Source organism: Bos indicus x Bos taurus, chromosome 17 (assembly GCF_003369695.1).
Source record: "Bos indicus x Bos taurus breed Angus x Brahman F1 hybrid chromosome 17, Bos_hybrid_MaternalHap_v2.0, whole genome shotgun sequence".
NCBI lineage: Eukaryota > Metazoa > Chordata > Mammalia > Artiodactyla > Bovidae > Bos > Bos indicus x Bos taurus.
The window spans coordinates 68543890-68560095 of NC_040092.1; the positions used below are offsets into that span (position 1 = coordinate 68543890).

General features: G+C 44.9%; 1 protein-coding gene across 2 annotated transcripts in view; it reads left to right on the top strand.

Moving 5' to 3' along the window:
* Window positions 1–16206, top strand: part of TMEM131L (transmembrane 131 like) — a 175232-nt gene that overhangs the window by 77456 nt on the left and 81570 nt on the right. For both annotated transcript variants that reach the window (XM_027513485.1, XM_027513486.1), the window contains exon 4: window positions 12856–12924. In XM_027513485.1, the coding sequence (XP_027369286.1) occupies window positions 12856–12924 (69 nt within the window). The remainder of the gene's footprint in view (window positions 1–12855; window positions 12925–16206) is intronic.

The window sequence follows — 16206 nt, forward strand, 5'->3', positions numbered from 1 at the left end:
GTACCAGCCTGGTACTCAGGATGTGAGGTGGTGGCGTCTGTGCATGGCAGCCGGTGGAAGAAAGGGTGGAGGGAGGGCCAGAGGGTTCGTGTCAGAAACTTGCTCCCCATTTGCTGGAGCCTGGTTCTATGGCCATACCCAGCTGCAGGAGAGCCTGACAGATCTGGGGAAGAAGCTGTGAAACCGCGACCATTATTTCCCAAGAGCAAATGCTTTTGATGTAGCACATCCCAAAATGACCACTGCTCCACCCCCTAGAGAAAACCCTAGCCCCTGTGGCTTGTGTTCAGGAGTCCTTTTTCTGGGCACATTCAGACGGTTTCTCCGGTGTCAGTAAGCCTTGGGCTTCGCATGAGAAAGCTCAGCGTTGAAGCCATTCTGGTAGTGGGATTATATCATATAAGCCATGAACTGTGAAGAAGGAAATGGCAACCCACTCCAGTGGGATCCTGGGAAATCCCACGGACAGACGAGCCTGGCGGGCTGCAGTCCGTGTGGTCATCAAGAGTCAGACACGGCTTAGTGTCTAAACGGCAGTAAGCCAGGAGCTTGGTGGTGGGGAGTTACGCTCTGCAGGCAAGCATGGGGTCTGTGCCAGTGTGTTACAGGGACACTCTGTGACAGACCAATTAAAAGAGTTTCTTCTCTATTCCTGTTTTCAAAAAAGGTTTGCATTCCGAGGTTGGATTTTGTTTTGTTCTTTTCTTTGCAAGGGAGAGCCCTGAGATTGTTGGCTAGTGCACGTTGTCCAGCTGGTCGGAGGGGCTGGAACGCCCGGCACTTGCGTCCTTGCTCTCCCCGTGTGCTCATGCTGTGGCCGGGGGGCGGGCCCTGCACAGGACAGTCAGAAAGGGGAAGCGTTTCTCGTAGATTTCCCCCACATATTGCTCATATCCTTGTAGTTGCCTGAAGATTGTTTTGGTATACTTGCTCCCATGGGGATTTAAAAAAAAAAAATCAGTTTATTGTGTTTGAATTAAAATTTTCGATCATGAAGTTACATAGGATTCTTTCATTGTACAAAGAAACTCTGAAAGATCTCCTTAGGTACATCTGTTTTTGTGTTACCAGCCTCCCTGAAGTCTGCATGCCTTCATCTTTGCTTTTCCCTTAGTCAAAAACTCCTTCCTCCCTGTTCAACTGAACGCAGCATATCCAGCCTTCTCAGCCCCACTGAAACGTCGCCTCTTCCAGAAAGCTTTTCTGAACCTGCTTTGCAGCGTCTTTCCCGCGTATGGACTGTGTTCCACCTGTGTGAGATGTGAGACTGTAAGCCATGGGAGTTAGGAGGCTTTTTATTCTTGTTTGACTTCTTGGGTCAAACTGCCTTGGCTGAGGTGTAACAGCTAGTGCAGCTCAAGTGAAGGAATTGGTGGGGTGGGATTTGACCCCGCTGCTTTTTTTCTGGTGATGGTGGTTCCATCACCAGAAAAACTAAGGGAGTTCCTCTGGAATACAAGCTGAAGGTGCTACATCCTGTTTGCCTGAAAGCATCATATGTGAAAGTAATAGCTTTTTCAAGCTTTAAATTTATAGAACCAATCTAATTAATCAAATTTGCTGTGACCAATCCAGAATATTCACACTGCTCTCCATCCAAAAGCATTTCCACGTCAACTAAGGTAACATTTAATTCTGCTTAAATATCAAGGCGATTGTATTTTGGAAGTCATCTGTGAATAAATATGTAAGATACGTGTATATTGAACATCCATGTTTCACCATGTGTTAGGAAAGAAAATTATTCTGTTTAAAATAATGATGTTTATATACCAAGCTCCTTATTGTTGTTCAGTCGCTCAGTCATGTCTGACTCTTTGTGACCCCGTGGACTGCAGCACACCAGGCTCCTCTGTCCTCCACTGTCTTGCGGAGTTTGTTCAAATTAATGTCCATTGTGTCGGTGATGGTGTCTAACCATCTCATTATCTGCCTCTCTCTTCTCCTTTTCCCTTTATTCTTTACTAGCCAGCATCAGGGTCTTTTCCAGTGAATCAGCTCTTTGCATCAGGTGGCCAAAGTATTGGAGCTTCAGCCTCAGGATCAGTCCGTCCAATGAATATTCAGCGTTGATTTCCTTTAGGATTGACTGTTCTGATCTCCTGGCTGTCCAGGGAACTCTCAAGAGTCTTCTCCAGCACCACAGTTAGAATGCATCAGTTCTTTGGTGCTCAGCCTTCTTTATGGTCTCACATCTGCACATGACTACTGGAAAAACCATAGCATGGACTATGTAGACCTTTGTCACCACAGTGATGTCTCTGTTTTTTAATACATACACTATCTAGGTTTGTCATAGCTTTCCTTCCAACGAGCAAGTGTCTTTTAATTTCATGCAGTAACCGTCTGCAGTGATTTTGGAGCCCAAGAAAAGAAAATCTGTCACTGCTTCCACTTCTTCCACTTCTATTGACCATAAAGTGATGGGACCGGATGCCGTGATCTTTGTTTTTTGAATGTTGAGCTTTAAGCCAACTTTTTCACTCTCCTCTTTCAATTTCATCAAGAGGCTCTTTAGTTCTTCACTTTCTGCCATAAGGGTGGCATCATCTGCATATTTGAGGCTGTTGATATTTCTCCCAGCAGACTTGATTCCCGCTTGTGCTTCCTCCAGCTCAGCGTTTCTTATGATGTACTCTGCATAGAAGTGAAATAAGCAGGGTGACAATAGACAGCCTTGTTGTACTGCTTTCCCAATTTTGAACCCATTGTTCCATGGTCTGTTCTGTTATTTCTTGACCCGCATACAGACTTCTTAGGAGACAGGTAAGGTGGTCTGATATTCCTGTCTTTTTAAAGAACTTTCTAGTTTGTTGTGGTCCACACAAAGACTTTAATGTGGTCAGTGAAATAAAGTAGTTTTTTTTTTTTAATTCCCTTGCTTGCGCCATGATCCAGTGAATGTTGGAAATTTAAGCTCTGATTCCTCTGCCTCTTTGAAACCCAACTTGTACATCTGGAAGTTCTCAGTTCAATGTACTGCCAAAGTCTAGCTTGAAGGATTTTGAGCAAAACCTTGCTCGCATGTGAAATGAGCGCAATTGTATGGTAGTTTGAACATTCTTTGGCGTTGCCCTTCTTTGGGATTGGGATGAGGACTGACATTTTCCAGTCTTCTGGCCACTGCTGAGTTTTCCAAATTTGCTGACACATTAAGTGCAGCACTTCAACAGCATCATCTTTTAGGATTTGAAATAGCTCAGCTGGAATTCTGTCACCTCCATTAGCTTTGTTAGTAGTAATGCTTCCTAAGACCCACTTGCCCTCATATTCCAGGATGTCTGGTGTAGGTGAGTGAGCACACCATGATGGTCATCCAGTTTATTAAGACCTTTTTTGTAGAGTTCTTCTATGTGTTCTTGCCATCTCTTCTTAATCTCCTCTGCTTCTGTTAGGTCCTGGCCTTTCTGTCCTTTATCGTGCCCATCCTTGCATGAAATGTCCCCTTGATATCTAGTTTTCTTGAAGAGATCTCTAGTCTTTCCCATTCAATTTTCCTCTATTTCTTTGCGTTGTTCAGTTAAGAAGGCCTTCTAATCTCTCCTTGCTATTCTCTGTAACTCTGCATTCAGTTGGGTATATCTTTCCCTTTCTCTCTTGATTTCACATCTCTTCTTTCTTCAGCTATTTGTCAAGTCTCCTCAGACAACTGCTTTGCCTTTTTCTTGAGGATGGTCTTGATCGCTGCCCCCTGTACAGTGTTAGTAACCTCCATCCATGGCACTTCAGGCACTCTGTCCGCCAGATCTAACCCCTTGGATCTATCTGTCACTTCCACTGTATAATTATAAGGCAGTTGATTTAGGTCATACCTGAATGGTCTAGTGGTTTTCCCTTTCTTCACTTTAAGCCTGACTTTTTGCAATAAGGAGTTCATGGTCTGAGCCCCAGTCAGCTCCAGGTCCTGTTTTACTGACTATGTAGAGCTTCTCCATCTTTGGCTGCAAAGAATATAATCAGTCTGATTTCAGTACTGACTGTCTGGCAGTGTCCATGTGCTGTCTCTTGTGTTGTTGGAAGAGGGTGTGTGCTACGACCAGCGTGTTCTCTTGACAAATCTGTGTACCCTTTGCTCTGCTTCATTCTGTACTCGAAGGCCGAGCTTGGCTGTTATTCTGGCTATCCTTTGATTTCCTGCTTTTGCATTCCAATTCCCTGTGATGAAAAGGACTTTGTGTGTGTGTTAGTTCTAGAAGGTCTTGCAGGTTGGGGCATAGACCTGGGTTACTATGATGTTGAATGGTTTGCCTTGGGAATGAACTGAGATCATCCTGTCGTTTTTGAGATCCTACTCAAGCACTGCATTCTGACTCTTGAGTTGACTGTGAAGGCTGCTTCATTCCTTCCAAGGGATTCCTGCCCACAGTAGCAGATACGATGGTCACCTGAATTAAATTTGCCCATTCCCGTCCATTTTAGTTCACAGAAAAGCTTTAGAAAACAGCTTGTTCTGTTTGTCTATGTGTCTGTTTCTGTTAGGGTTACCAAAGGGGAAAGGGCAGGGGATAAATCAGGAGTATGAGATTAACAGATACACACTGCTGTATATAAAAGAGATGAACAACAAAAATTTACAGAATAGCACAGGAAACTATACTCAGTATCTTGTAGTAATCTATAATGGAAAAGAATCTGAAAAAGAATGTGTGTGTGTGTATATGTGTGTGTGTGTGTGTGTGTGTATATGAGAATAACCTTGCTCTACATCTAAAGCTAACAATATTGTAAGTCAAGAGTAGTTCAATTAAAAAAAAAAAACAGCTTTTTCATGTTCAGATTACTGATATCTAAATTCATCTGGGCACTTAGAGAAGTCACAGTTGTTTTTCTGAGAATAGCTACTGTATTGCATAAACGTGCTTGGTCCACCTGTGGTCGAGAATAAGACCTCACTCCCAGTCTCCAGTTCACTTATTGTCTGTGTGAATTTCTGCTTTGGCTCACATGTAGCATTTGGTCAAGACTCTTATTGCTGGAGACGTCTAGGACTGAATTACTTTTTCATGCTAACTTGTCTTAGAGCTGAAAGAGAGTGCAAAATGTATTTTGTATTTTGCAGGTTTAAAAATCATGTTTAAGTATTTTAACATATAGTAGCCTGGGAAAAGATGTGAAATCTTCAACTCATAGATGAGAAACCATGCTTTGCTGTAAAGAGAAAGTTGGACCAGGGATAGGAAACATGAGCTTAATTACCAGCCTTTTCTTTTATAGGTTTTTGCAAGGCTGTTTAAACACTTGACTAAAGTTCTTTATAGCATGTGGACTGTGATATGATTAAATGTGTAAATCCAGTTATGGATTTTAAAATTCTTTAATGTGCAAATGAAACGACTTTTGAATGTAAGGTCCTGCTAGTGAGACTAGAAGGAGGGGACCGCTTTGCATGGTGTCGGCGTGTGGGTCCCAGGGTACCTGTCAGTGTTGGCTATGTGTGGAGTTAGAAAGCCGGGAGATGTCGCGGTTGCTGGGGGGCTCCGGGCTGGGCAGGTTGGCTGTCGCTCACCGGGAGGGGCAGACCATGCTGTGAACCGCTGGGGAGACCAAGGCAGATGCTGAGCTCCATCCTGAGTCACAGTTGGGGGGTGCCGGGGGTGGGGGCATCTGCAGGATAGCATTGCCTCAGAATGAAACAAGAGTCAGAAGCTCAGCAGAGGAGTCCAGGCCACAGATGCACAGGCTTGGGAAATGAATCAGTCAGACCACAGAAACCGACTCTGGCTGATTTAAGCAGAAAAGGAATTTATTGAAGAGATGTTGGGCAGCTGACAGAATCTCGAGGAAGTCTTAAGAACCTGGCTCAGAAAACAAACAAGCAGAAAGGGGACTTAGTAGCTCGAACCACAGCCAGAGTGTGTTCTGGAGGGAGACTGCCCGGCACTCCCCGGCCTACCGCCGGCCATGGTGCTCGTTCCCCCGAGACCCCCGGCCCACCGCGTGGCCATGGTGCTTGTTCCCTTGAGACCGCCCGCCTCCCACCGCCACTGCCCTGCAGGTGTATCTGCCCAAGTCTGGGTTGTATGCTGGCCCCCTGGCTGCAAGCGGGGCCACTGAAACTAGGACGGCTGGCCCTTGAACAACTCGAGTTTGAGCTGCGCTGCTGCTGCTACTGCTGCTAAGTCGATTCAGTCGTGTCCGACTCTGTGTGACCCCATAGAAGGAAGCCCACCAGGCTCCCCCGTCCCTGGGATTCTCCAGGCAAAAACACTGGAGTGGGTTGCCATTTCCTTCAAGTCCACTTAAACGTGCTTGCTTTCTATAAATATGGACTCCATGAGCCACGCTTGGTTGACTCTGGTGCAGAACCAAGAATATGGAGCAGATCCCCAGGACCAGCTGTAAAGTTACACACAGACTTGTGACTGTGTGTGGGCGGAGCCCCGGAGCCCCAGTGTTGTGCCAGGGTCACCCGTAACTGGCCCTTTTGCCAAAGCCCAGAAGGGGTGATATCTGGGAATGGGGTAAGGAAGCTCTGATGATGCTGAACAGTCAGAAGAACCCAGATGTCTCTATGGGAAGCATCACACTGTTGGTGATGGGTGAGCCTGGGGGTGAGGACTGAGGAAAGGGTGGCCTGGGAGAGGTGAGCAGGGGAAGAGGGCCTGGAGGGGAGCTGAGCGGGAGCAGCCATAGGGGAGGGAGGAAGGCTGGGCAAGACTTCTAGGAACCACAGAAGGGCAGCTCAGGAAGGAGGAGCTGGCGGAGCGGGTAAGCCAGCTCAGCACTCAGGTCCCAGGTTGTTACCCTTGGCGACCTCGGCACAGCAGCCTCAGTGAGGGGAGGGGCGGGCTGTGGGAGAGAAGTGGGGTGGGGGGCAGATGGGGATGGGCTCTGGGCATGTGCTCACAGGCCCCTTCAGCCACCAAGTGGGCCTTGGCAGGTTGTTTAAACACTCAGCACATCTGTGTCTGTATGCATGAAAATGTGTAGTAATAGTCTCCATCGGTGCACCAGTATCCATGGGATAATCAGATGCTTGGCACAGCATCCTGTATGCTCTAAGTGTTCAATAAATGTGCGTGCTCCCAGTGGTATGTTCACCGGCAGTTTGACTGCAAAGGGCAGAAGGGGGATTGGAGCAGGTGTAGAGCATCAGGGCGTCTGCTCAAGTGAGGGGGCATGAGTTTCATGTGTGTAAGTGGAGGAGGAGGTGCGGGTAAGGAGATGGTGAGAGCCCTGGGGCGGGCAGGGCAGGATGGGGCTGGGAGGTGGGGGGTCGTCCTTGAGAGAGGAGCACCTCCTCTGTGGCTGGAAAAGGTCATCAGCAACTCACGGTACAGAATGACGTGGAAGACTTTGGTCCTGTCCTTGGAGTGCTTGACCACCAACCAGCCAGGTGGCTTAAAACCCCAGATCTCTTGTCAGGGCAAGTGTTATTTGCTCAGTCATGTTCGACTCTTTGCAACCCCGTGGACTGTATGTAGCCCACCAGTCTGCTGTGTCCTTGGAATTTCCAGACAGGAATCCTTGAGTGGGTTGCCATTCCTTTCTCCAGGGGATCTTCCTGACCCAGGGATTGAATCTAGGTTCCCCCTCATTGCAGGCAGATTCTTAACTGTCTGAGCCACCAGGGAAGCCTTGTCACTGAGGGTGCCTCCCATACACCACTATTGATGTTGCTCCAGGAACTTCCCTTGGCTTTGACCTTGAAGCCCAGGCCTTCGTTTAGTGGAAGAAACCAGGTGACTTGCTTGGTGCTGCAATGGCTAAGACTTTGTGCTCCCACTGCAGGGGCCCGGTTCGATCCCTGGTCAGGGAACTAGATCCCACATACCGCAACTCAGACCTGGCGTGGCCAAATAAATAAATAATATTTTAAAAAAGAAGAAGCTAGGAAAATTGTGTCCTACCAAATGACTTTTTCTCCGTGGGAACTTAATGGGGAAGAATGTGGATTTCTGCCTCCATTTTTAAGTGGTTGCTTGCAAGTTAATTTACCAGGAAGAATGACATTTCTAACTTAAGTAGACACGCCTGTGTATTTCATATTTTTTCCTTTCAGTAAACTTCTGGGGAGAAGTATTTTTTTAATTTAAAGCAGAAAGTGACTGGTAGCACCATGATTATAATGTTATAACTCATGTAGTTACAGAACTCATTTCATCAGTCATGCAGCCTGGGCATTTGTGTTTCCACGGAAGGCCCTCAGACAGGTACGGGTGGGTCCCAGGAGTCCTCACGGCGGGCAGTGCTGCTGGTGGGAGCTGCAGGTCTTGCCCTGAAGCTGCCCATCTGACTGGGGGCTGCAGGAGGCTGGAGCTTCCTATATCCCTACAGGGTGGGTGCCAGGCCACTGCATAGAGGGCCAGAACTGAATTCCTCTGGGACCCCTGGGAATGGCAGCTGACTCTCAGAAATCCCTATTTCCTGCTCAGGGCCCAGGGGGATTAATAGTGCAGGAATCCCTACCTTCCGAGAGGTTTCCCAGCTCTGGGATCTGAATAGGTGCTCAGATTCTTAATAAAAAAACAGCCCAGTAAGTGGCTCATTAAGGAGCTCATTAGCATAACCTGTTTTTCCTCAACACCTCAGCATCTAGACCGCTGCAGCCTTTTCATCCTTATCCAGTGCCTAAAGCCGTTGTCGTCAGTTCAGTTCAGTCGCTCAGTCCTGTCCGACTCTTTGCGACCCCATGAATCGCAGCACGTCAAAGCCATTGTCGTGGTTGACCTTAAAAAAAAAATGTGCTCTTTCTCTCCGCCCCTCCATTGAAACAGTTTGGCTATAAAAGGCAGCTGGCTGTAGGCGGGACTTCGAGAGGCAGATGAAAACCGGTCCATTTAGGAATGTGGACCACCAGGCAGCCCCACCGTCCCTTCGGTAGTCACTGCTGTTTCTAAGATCTCTGCTGGAAGGTGAGGTTCCTTCCTCCCTGGTTGGGGAGAATGCAGCCCCCACAGGCTTGTGGACTGCTGCGGTTTTCCCAGAGACCAGTGAGACCTGGAGGAGAAGGTCCAGTGCAGGCCCTGCAGACCTCACGTGCTGCGCCCACTCTCGGGGTCCAGGAGCCGTCTCAGGGCTGCCCCCATCCGCCCGCCCCTTCCTCCCTGCTCATGCGGCCTCCTGTCTCTGCACTCCGCACTCTGCCGCTTGCTTGGCACCACCAGATGCTCAGATGGCGTTCTTCAGAGTGACCTGTGCTTCTTGAAGCTGTTGGCCTGGCTGGGGGCACCTCCAGGGTAGCTGTCTGTGGAGCCCCAGCCCTGAAGCCCTTTGTGACTCTTGCAGGAAGTTTGTCCTTCCCTCTCTTTGCACTGTCTTGATCTGTGAGTTTTGCCTGTTGGCACGTGAGCCTGGCCTTCTGCATCATGATCTGGAGGGGAGGCTCCTCTGAGCTGGCTGCGCCCCCCACCCCTTGCAGCCCGGTGCTCTGAACTCAGGGGGCTGCTAGACTGGAACCAGCCCCTGAGCCCTGACGCTTATTCCCAAGATGGGAGCCTTGGTTAGATAACACCTGTGAATGGCCAGAACAGTTGCTTAGAGTTAATTCATTTTTATACCTGTTACTGGGCTGAATTTTTTAAAGGGTGTGCCTGATATTGGCAGATGGATATAATTTTCCTAGATGTAATTTACACCTGAGCCCTTTTCTAAGGATCTTGGCACATCCATCCCATCCCCCTTGAGGAGGAGACCGAGGAGACCAAGCCTTGTTTCACGTAGGAGCTCTTGGCTGGGACCTTCTCATTTCACTTCTCATTTCCAGGGGAATTTTTTCCTCTCATACTAGCCACTTTTTTGAACTGTGTTTCTTTATTTCATATACAGAGATAAATGATGGCCAAAGTTTTTTTAAAAAAAAAAAGAGAAGATAAAGTCAGATACTCTTAGGTAAAGACACTCTTTCATAAAAGCATGTGTGGAATTCCTTGTCCACATGTCCTGCAGCTGAGGAAGGCATGGCTCTTTGCAGGAGGTGGACGTCTGCAGAAAAAGTGGGGGTGGACAAGGGGGTCCCTACACCCCGAGCCTTGCCTCGGGTTGCTGTCACTGTCCTGTTTTGGCCCCGTGCCTGTCCCTGCTGTAGATGCACAGTCGGCTCTCCTGCTACACACTCTGTTTGTGTAACTTAATCCAGTTTCCAGATTGTAAAAGTCAGTTGAGCTAAAACTGACCGAAGGAGAAAGATGTATCTGTTCTGCGATTTTTAGAAGAAATACTGACATGGTTTTATTTCTCCATTCTAAGATCTCTGACTTCTTTGAAGCTAGAGAAATGATGGCTGTTTCCACCCTTTTGCTTTAGGTTGACTCTTAAATGTCTTACTTTCACTGGGTATGAAGAACTTCCTGATTGTGCGCTTTAGTGAACTCTGTTGTGGTGTAAGACAGCCCAGGTTTCTGTTTCGCTTGTTCTATTCACAGGTAATCACTGCTGCTCCATTTGGGACTTCTAAATCCCAGGGTCAGCTCTGCCCGAAGCTCAGCTGGCCTCTGCATCTGTTGCCATTGCTTTTTCTGTTAGACGAGAGTCATCCTCTTGGTAACACGATCTCATAGGTATTGCGTTCTGTGCCAGGCATGACGCAAAGGCATCATCCTTTCATTTTAACCTCCTGAAAACTGTAAGCAGATCCTGTCGTCGTTTTCATATTGCGGTACTAAGTGACCAGTTCGTTCAGTACTAAACAGTGACGGCTCCAGAGCCTCTGCCTCTCCTGGCAGGCGAGACTACCTTGGCTCCTTGGGTAGGTCACAAGAACTTGGATAGGCTTGAACTCCGTACAGGGTTCATGTTTCTGACCCAGACAGATCTGCATTGGAGTTTTGGCTCTTCCTCTTAGTAGCTATGTGATCTTGGGTGAATTACTTAAATCCTCCAAAGCTTGTCTTCATTCAGAAGTTGTGTGTGAAGTCTTGACGATAAATTCGCCTTCAGTATGCAAGGCATGAGGTAGACTGTCATTGACTCTTCTACTTTTTACTAGTACATTAGCCTGACTTTTCTAAGGTAATTTTTGGCATGTGAAGTTGCCTGTTTTCCTTTCTTTCTGGAATGCTGAGCCCTGGCCAGCTCGGTCTGTAGAAGGGGTGACTGTGGTGCCTCTGATGTTGGCAACTCTTTATGACCATTGGCCTCCTGTGGCTTTTCAAAACATTTCTGGAGGCAGCTGGGTGTGTTTGTGGCCTGTTTTTGCAAGCACATCATGGAGTTAGTCCTGGCCTTTTAGGGTTTGAGAACGCCCAGTAAATAGCATACCTCTTACCTGCCTGACATGGACACAAGGAAAGAAGTTGGCAGATGGGAGACTGAAGTGTCACCTTTATTATTAATAAAGATGATGCTGGATGTAGAATAAAGGAGATACAGATAAGAGAACAGAGATGGGATTCTAAGGCGAGAGGAGGGAGGAAGGGAAGCTTACATGCAGTCAGAAAAGGGGAGGGAGGAGAGGCTGCAGTCGGGATCCTTCATGTGAGGTGAGGGTTTAGACGGGGTCTCTGGTCTCTGCACTGTTGCACCTTCAAGACAGTCGGGAGCCGGCCTGCTGCGGGTCATGGCAGTTCTGTGGGCCGGCAGGTGTGGAGCTCAAATGTCCACTCCTCCAGCCTCTGGATTGTGCTCGGCGCAGGGCTACTTGTGGGAGGAGGAAATGGAAAGATTGTTATTTGGGAAAACTTGTCTGTTTGAAAACAGCTATGTATGCTACATTTAGGAGCTTCCTCTAAGTATTTTTGGAATACATGGATTTTAAGATCTTGTATGACTCTGAAGTAAGTCAGAGAAACACAAATATATGATATATGGGGAATCTTAAAAAAATGATACAAATGGACTTATTAATATTTCTGAAACAGAAGCAGACTCACAGAGCACAGTTATGGATACCAGAGGGGAAGGTTGTGGGCAGGGATAGATTGGGAGTTTGGGATTAACATGTACACACCGCTAGATTTAAAATGGATTAAAAAATTACTTAAAAAGTTACATGACAGTTAATAGTTTCTTGATACACATATTTTATATTATATATGCTATATATTTGTATGTAGTTTTTATATTTTATGTATTTATATATATCATTATGGCTTATTTTTAATGTGTCTTTTGGGGTATATTAATTTCTGGTTTTTGATTCTGAAGGAAAATGAAATCATAATAATGATTGACAACTGCTGAAAATATGACCTGTTGTGTGATATTTTATTTGATTTGTTAATCTTAAAGATACAGACTTGATGATGGTTTCAGTCTGAAGGGGCAACCCTTGCTCCCAGTCCTTTTCCTGTTATAACTTGTCTAATGAAAGTAGAGGGCAGAGCTCCTTCCCTCTCCAGCCCCCTACCCTCAACTCGCATCCCTGTGTTTTTTTCTTGATTTGGGGCTTGTGAAAATAGATGTTTCCTGAATTCATCCAGAAATGAAGCCTAATCAGAATTAAATCTATCTCCATTTTTTATCTGAATGCTTATAAAAGCTGTGTATTAACCATAATCTAAGAGTATCTTGGGCTTCCCTGGTGGCTCAGTAGTATCAGTAGCATCCGCCTGCAAATGCAGCAGGAGACTCTGGTTGATTGGGAAGATCCCCTGGAGAAGGAAATGGCAACCCATTCCAGTATTCTTGCTGGAAAATTCCATGGACAGAGGAGCCTAGTGGGCTACAGTCCATGGGGTAGCAAGAGAGTCAGACACACGTTGGTGACTTAAATTTTTGAAGCTGTAGAATTATATTAGGCTTTAAATAATTTAACTGTTAACATTTTACCATTTAAGATCTAGCTCAAACTCATGTTTTAGGGAGTAAAATTATATCTCGTGAGAGCTATCAGCGTAAGTATATAGCCTCTTAACTTGGCATTCAACAAAAGCATATAACAAACGAAAGTTAATCTGTGTTTTCTTTTCTTTTTAGCTTCTCAGACAAGCTATTTAGTGGAAAAGGCTTACATTTTCAGCCATCAGTTCTAGATTTTGGAGTTCAGTAAGTATTTTCTCCTTATAATTTTTAGCAATTTATTACTTAAACTATTTGCTTTAGGATATTTTTTATATATGTATGATACTAAATATATTTTAAATAGATAATATCAAGAGATACTGTTTCTAGAACTTGTTGAAAGGAACTTTTTTGTGAAAAGGAGAGTATGAGCATTGTTTTAGTCCTTTCTTTAGTTTTTAATAAATATGTGTTATAATTTAAGTCTGTGGTATTATATCCTTGTTTTTCTGAAATAAAGCAGGCTATTTTTTAATGGAAAACTCTACATATCAATGGTTTCTGAATTTTTAAAATTAGGTTCACTTACGCACTTGTTTTTACTACTCCTTGTGCTTTGGGATTCAAAACTGTACTGCGTTAGTTATTGTGATTGGGGTTTTGGGAACAGGTGGGGAAGGCGGAGTGGAAGCTGTAATTCCTTACAGTATCTTGTTGGGAGCCATGAGATCAAGGGGGTGATCTGAGTGTCAGGTGAGGGACTGATTTGGGAACTCAGAAATTAAGGAAGAGAAGGATGAAGTTGTTCTCAGGCGGGAACTTCAGGACTCATGCTGGTTGTAGTGAAGTTTAAGATGTGAAGTGTTCCACTCACTGGATGTAGAATTTTGCTGTACTGAACAGATTCAGTTTCATGTTAATAGAGTTTCAAGGTGGAAGTAAAAGAGTGTTTCAGGATTAAAAACTCTGCTTGTTTTAGCATCCTGCAACATCAGTTTTATGAAGAACTTTTTTGAGTTGCAAAAAAAGTTATGTGAGTGAAATAACCGTGGTGCTGGAGAGCATCTGGGGTGAGTTAGTGGCGCTCGCCTGGCGTGTCCTCCTTCATTTTGTCTGGTTTCCTTCTGATCGTCAGAAGATCAGAGCTGCAGTGAAGACTAATGAATTTTAAATTTAGAAGTACATTGTTGAACTTTTTAAGGAGAGTGTATAAGAGGAAGACGCGATAAAAGTGCAAAGGGAATTTGCTGTATTTATAAGATTCTAGGTGTCTGCTTTTTTGTTTTTGAATTTTTATATTTTTACTCAAGTAAAGAATGAGGTTTTTATAATAAAACCTCATCAGTGTCAATTTCCAAGAGATTATTGTACTTCTGTCAAAAGTATGGTTAAGAGAACTCTTAATGCAGGACCTACTTGCATACTATAGATTGGTAGATATTGTAAGAGGGATAGCAGTAAATACAGTTAGACTGTGATAGCAATTCCAGTTCATGGGACACTGGCTGTCTGTAGTATATTTACTCTGTCAGTATAAAAATCCTGCAGTCGGTGCCCATGGATGGGTGTATGCATTGTCTGCATGTGTTACTTAGCGCTGCGCATCAGTTTCTGGTTCTGATAGCTGTAAGTCATGTTGAAAAGAAATGTTTAAAGTTTTTGACGTGAAAACATTAATAAGTTTTAGACTTGGATCACCTTTGGATGATTCAGTTTTGTTTATGTAGTAGTTTACAGTTCTAAAAGGCAATCTTATCTCTTGTGAGTTGAGTCTTATATCAATCCTGGTAGGTTGTGGAGAAGAATTGATGCTTGTGAACTGTGGTGTTGAAGACTCTTGAGAGTCCCTTGGACTGCAAGGAGATCCAACCAGTCCATTCTGAAGGAGATCAGCCCTGGGATTTCTTTGGAAGGAATGATGCTAAAGCTGAAACTCCAGTACTTTGGCCACCTCATGTGAAGAGTTGACTCATTGGAAAAGACTCTGATGCTGGGAGGGATTGGGGGCAGGAGGAGAAGGGGACGACAGAGGATGAGATGGCTGGATGGCATCACTGACTCAATGGACGTGAGTCTGAGTGAACTTGGTGATGGACAGGGAGGCCTGGCGTGCTGCGATTCATGGGGTCCCAAAGAGTCGGACACGACTGAGCGACTGAACTGAACTGAACGGAGGATAGTGGAGATAGGTGTTATCTGAAAGAGAATTATTTCCAAATATCTCTATATTTGAGCATGTACTATAGATGCTCATATATTTGGGCTGAGAAATAATGCATTTTTCCCCAAGGTTGTTGGTTATTTCCCTAGAAGTGGCAATAAACCTTGATTTCTAAGCCAGTATGTTCTCTGCTATTTTTCTCATAACTGAGATCTAGGATATGGTTATGGGAACATTATTTTTTGCTAAAGTTTAAAACAGTCATTCAGTGATAACAAAATACAGCCCCCAAAATTAGTCAGGTTTTATCTTACTTCTAACAAATGGCCCAGTTTATAGGCATTGCTGCTGCTGCTGCTAAGTTGCTTCAGTCGTGTCCGACTCTGTGCGACCCCATAGATGGCTGCCCACCAAGCTCCTCTGTCCATGGGATTCTCCAGGCAAGAACACTGGAGTGGGTTGCCATTTCCTCCTCCAATGCATGAAAGTGAAAAATCAAAGTGAAGTCGCTCAGTCGGGTCCGACTCTTAGCAACCCCATGGACCGCAGCCTAACAGGCTCCTCCGTCCATGGGATTTTCCAGGCAAGAGTACTGGAGTGGGGTGCCATTGTCTTCTCCAATTATAAGGCATTAGACACACTTTAACCAGCACGTTCTCCTCATTTCTTGTCTGCCCTAGGTCAAGTTTTGCTATTGTTTATTTGACATTGACCTTGAGCAAACCTCATCCCTTCTCACAGCTCTAGTTTCTCTCTAGGATACAGAATCAGGATCATGTTATTCTGTTACCCTCTGCCTGCTTCTTAGGGTTTATTTTAAGGGTTAATATTCTTCTGGTCCTGAGATTAAAAGTGCTAATCATTCATAAGAAATTCTAATCATTCTTTTGTAGTATTAAATTAATAGAGTATCTTCCAGTTGTCACTTGTGAAGGAAATTCTTATCCTCATGACACTTTTAAAAATAGAGTTAAAAAAAAATAGGATAAAAATAGCACAGTGGTAACTAGGTTTTGGCCAGCATTTTCTGTTAGGTCTGCTGAGGTTTCTGGGGGACATAGCTACTGGACTCTGCAACATGGCAGTTTTGTGTTGCTCTGGGAGACATTTGTGTCTTTTGAAACGAAAAATCTTGTATTGCAACAATGTGAATGAGATAAGTATTAGTAACTTTGCTGATTGATTCATATTATTCACTGAAAAACCCAAAATCATGGAAGTTTTTACTTGATTTATTTGAGGAGAAAGGCAGAAATGATCCCAGTACTCCTGAGCTAGGGCTTTCTGAGGTGACCTGCTATATATGATAGTATAGACATTTTTTAGTTGTATTATTTAAGAACACTCTAAAAAAATCAAAGTTTTAATCACACTGATATGTATTT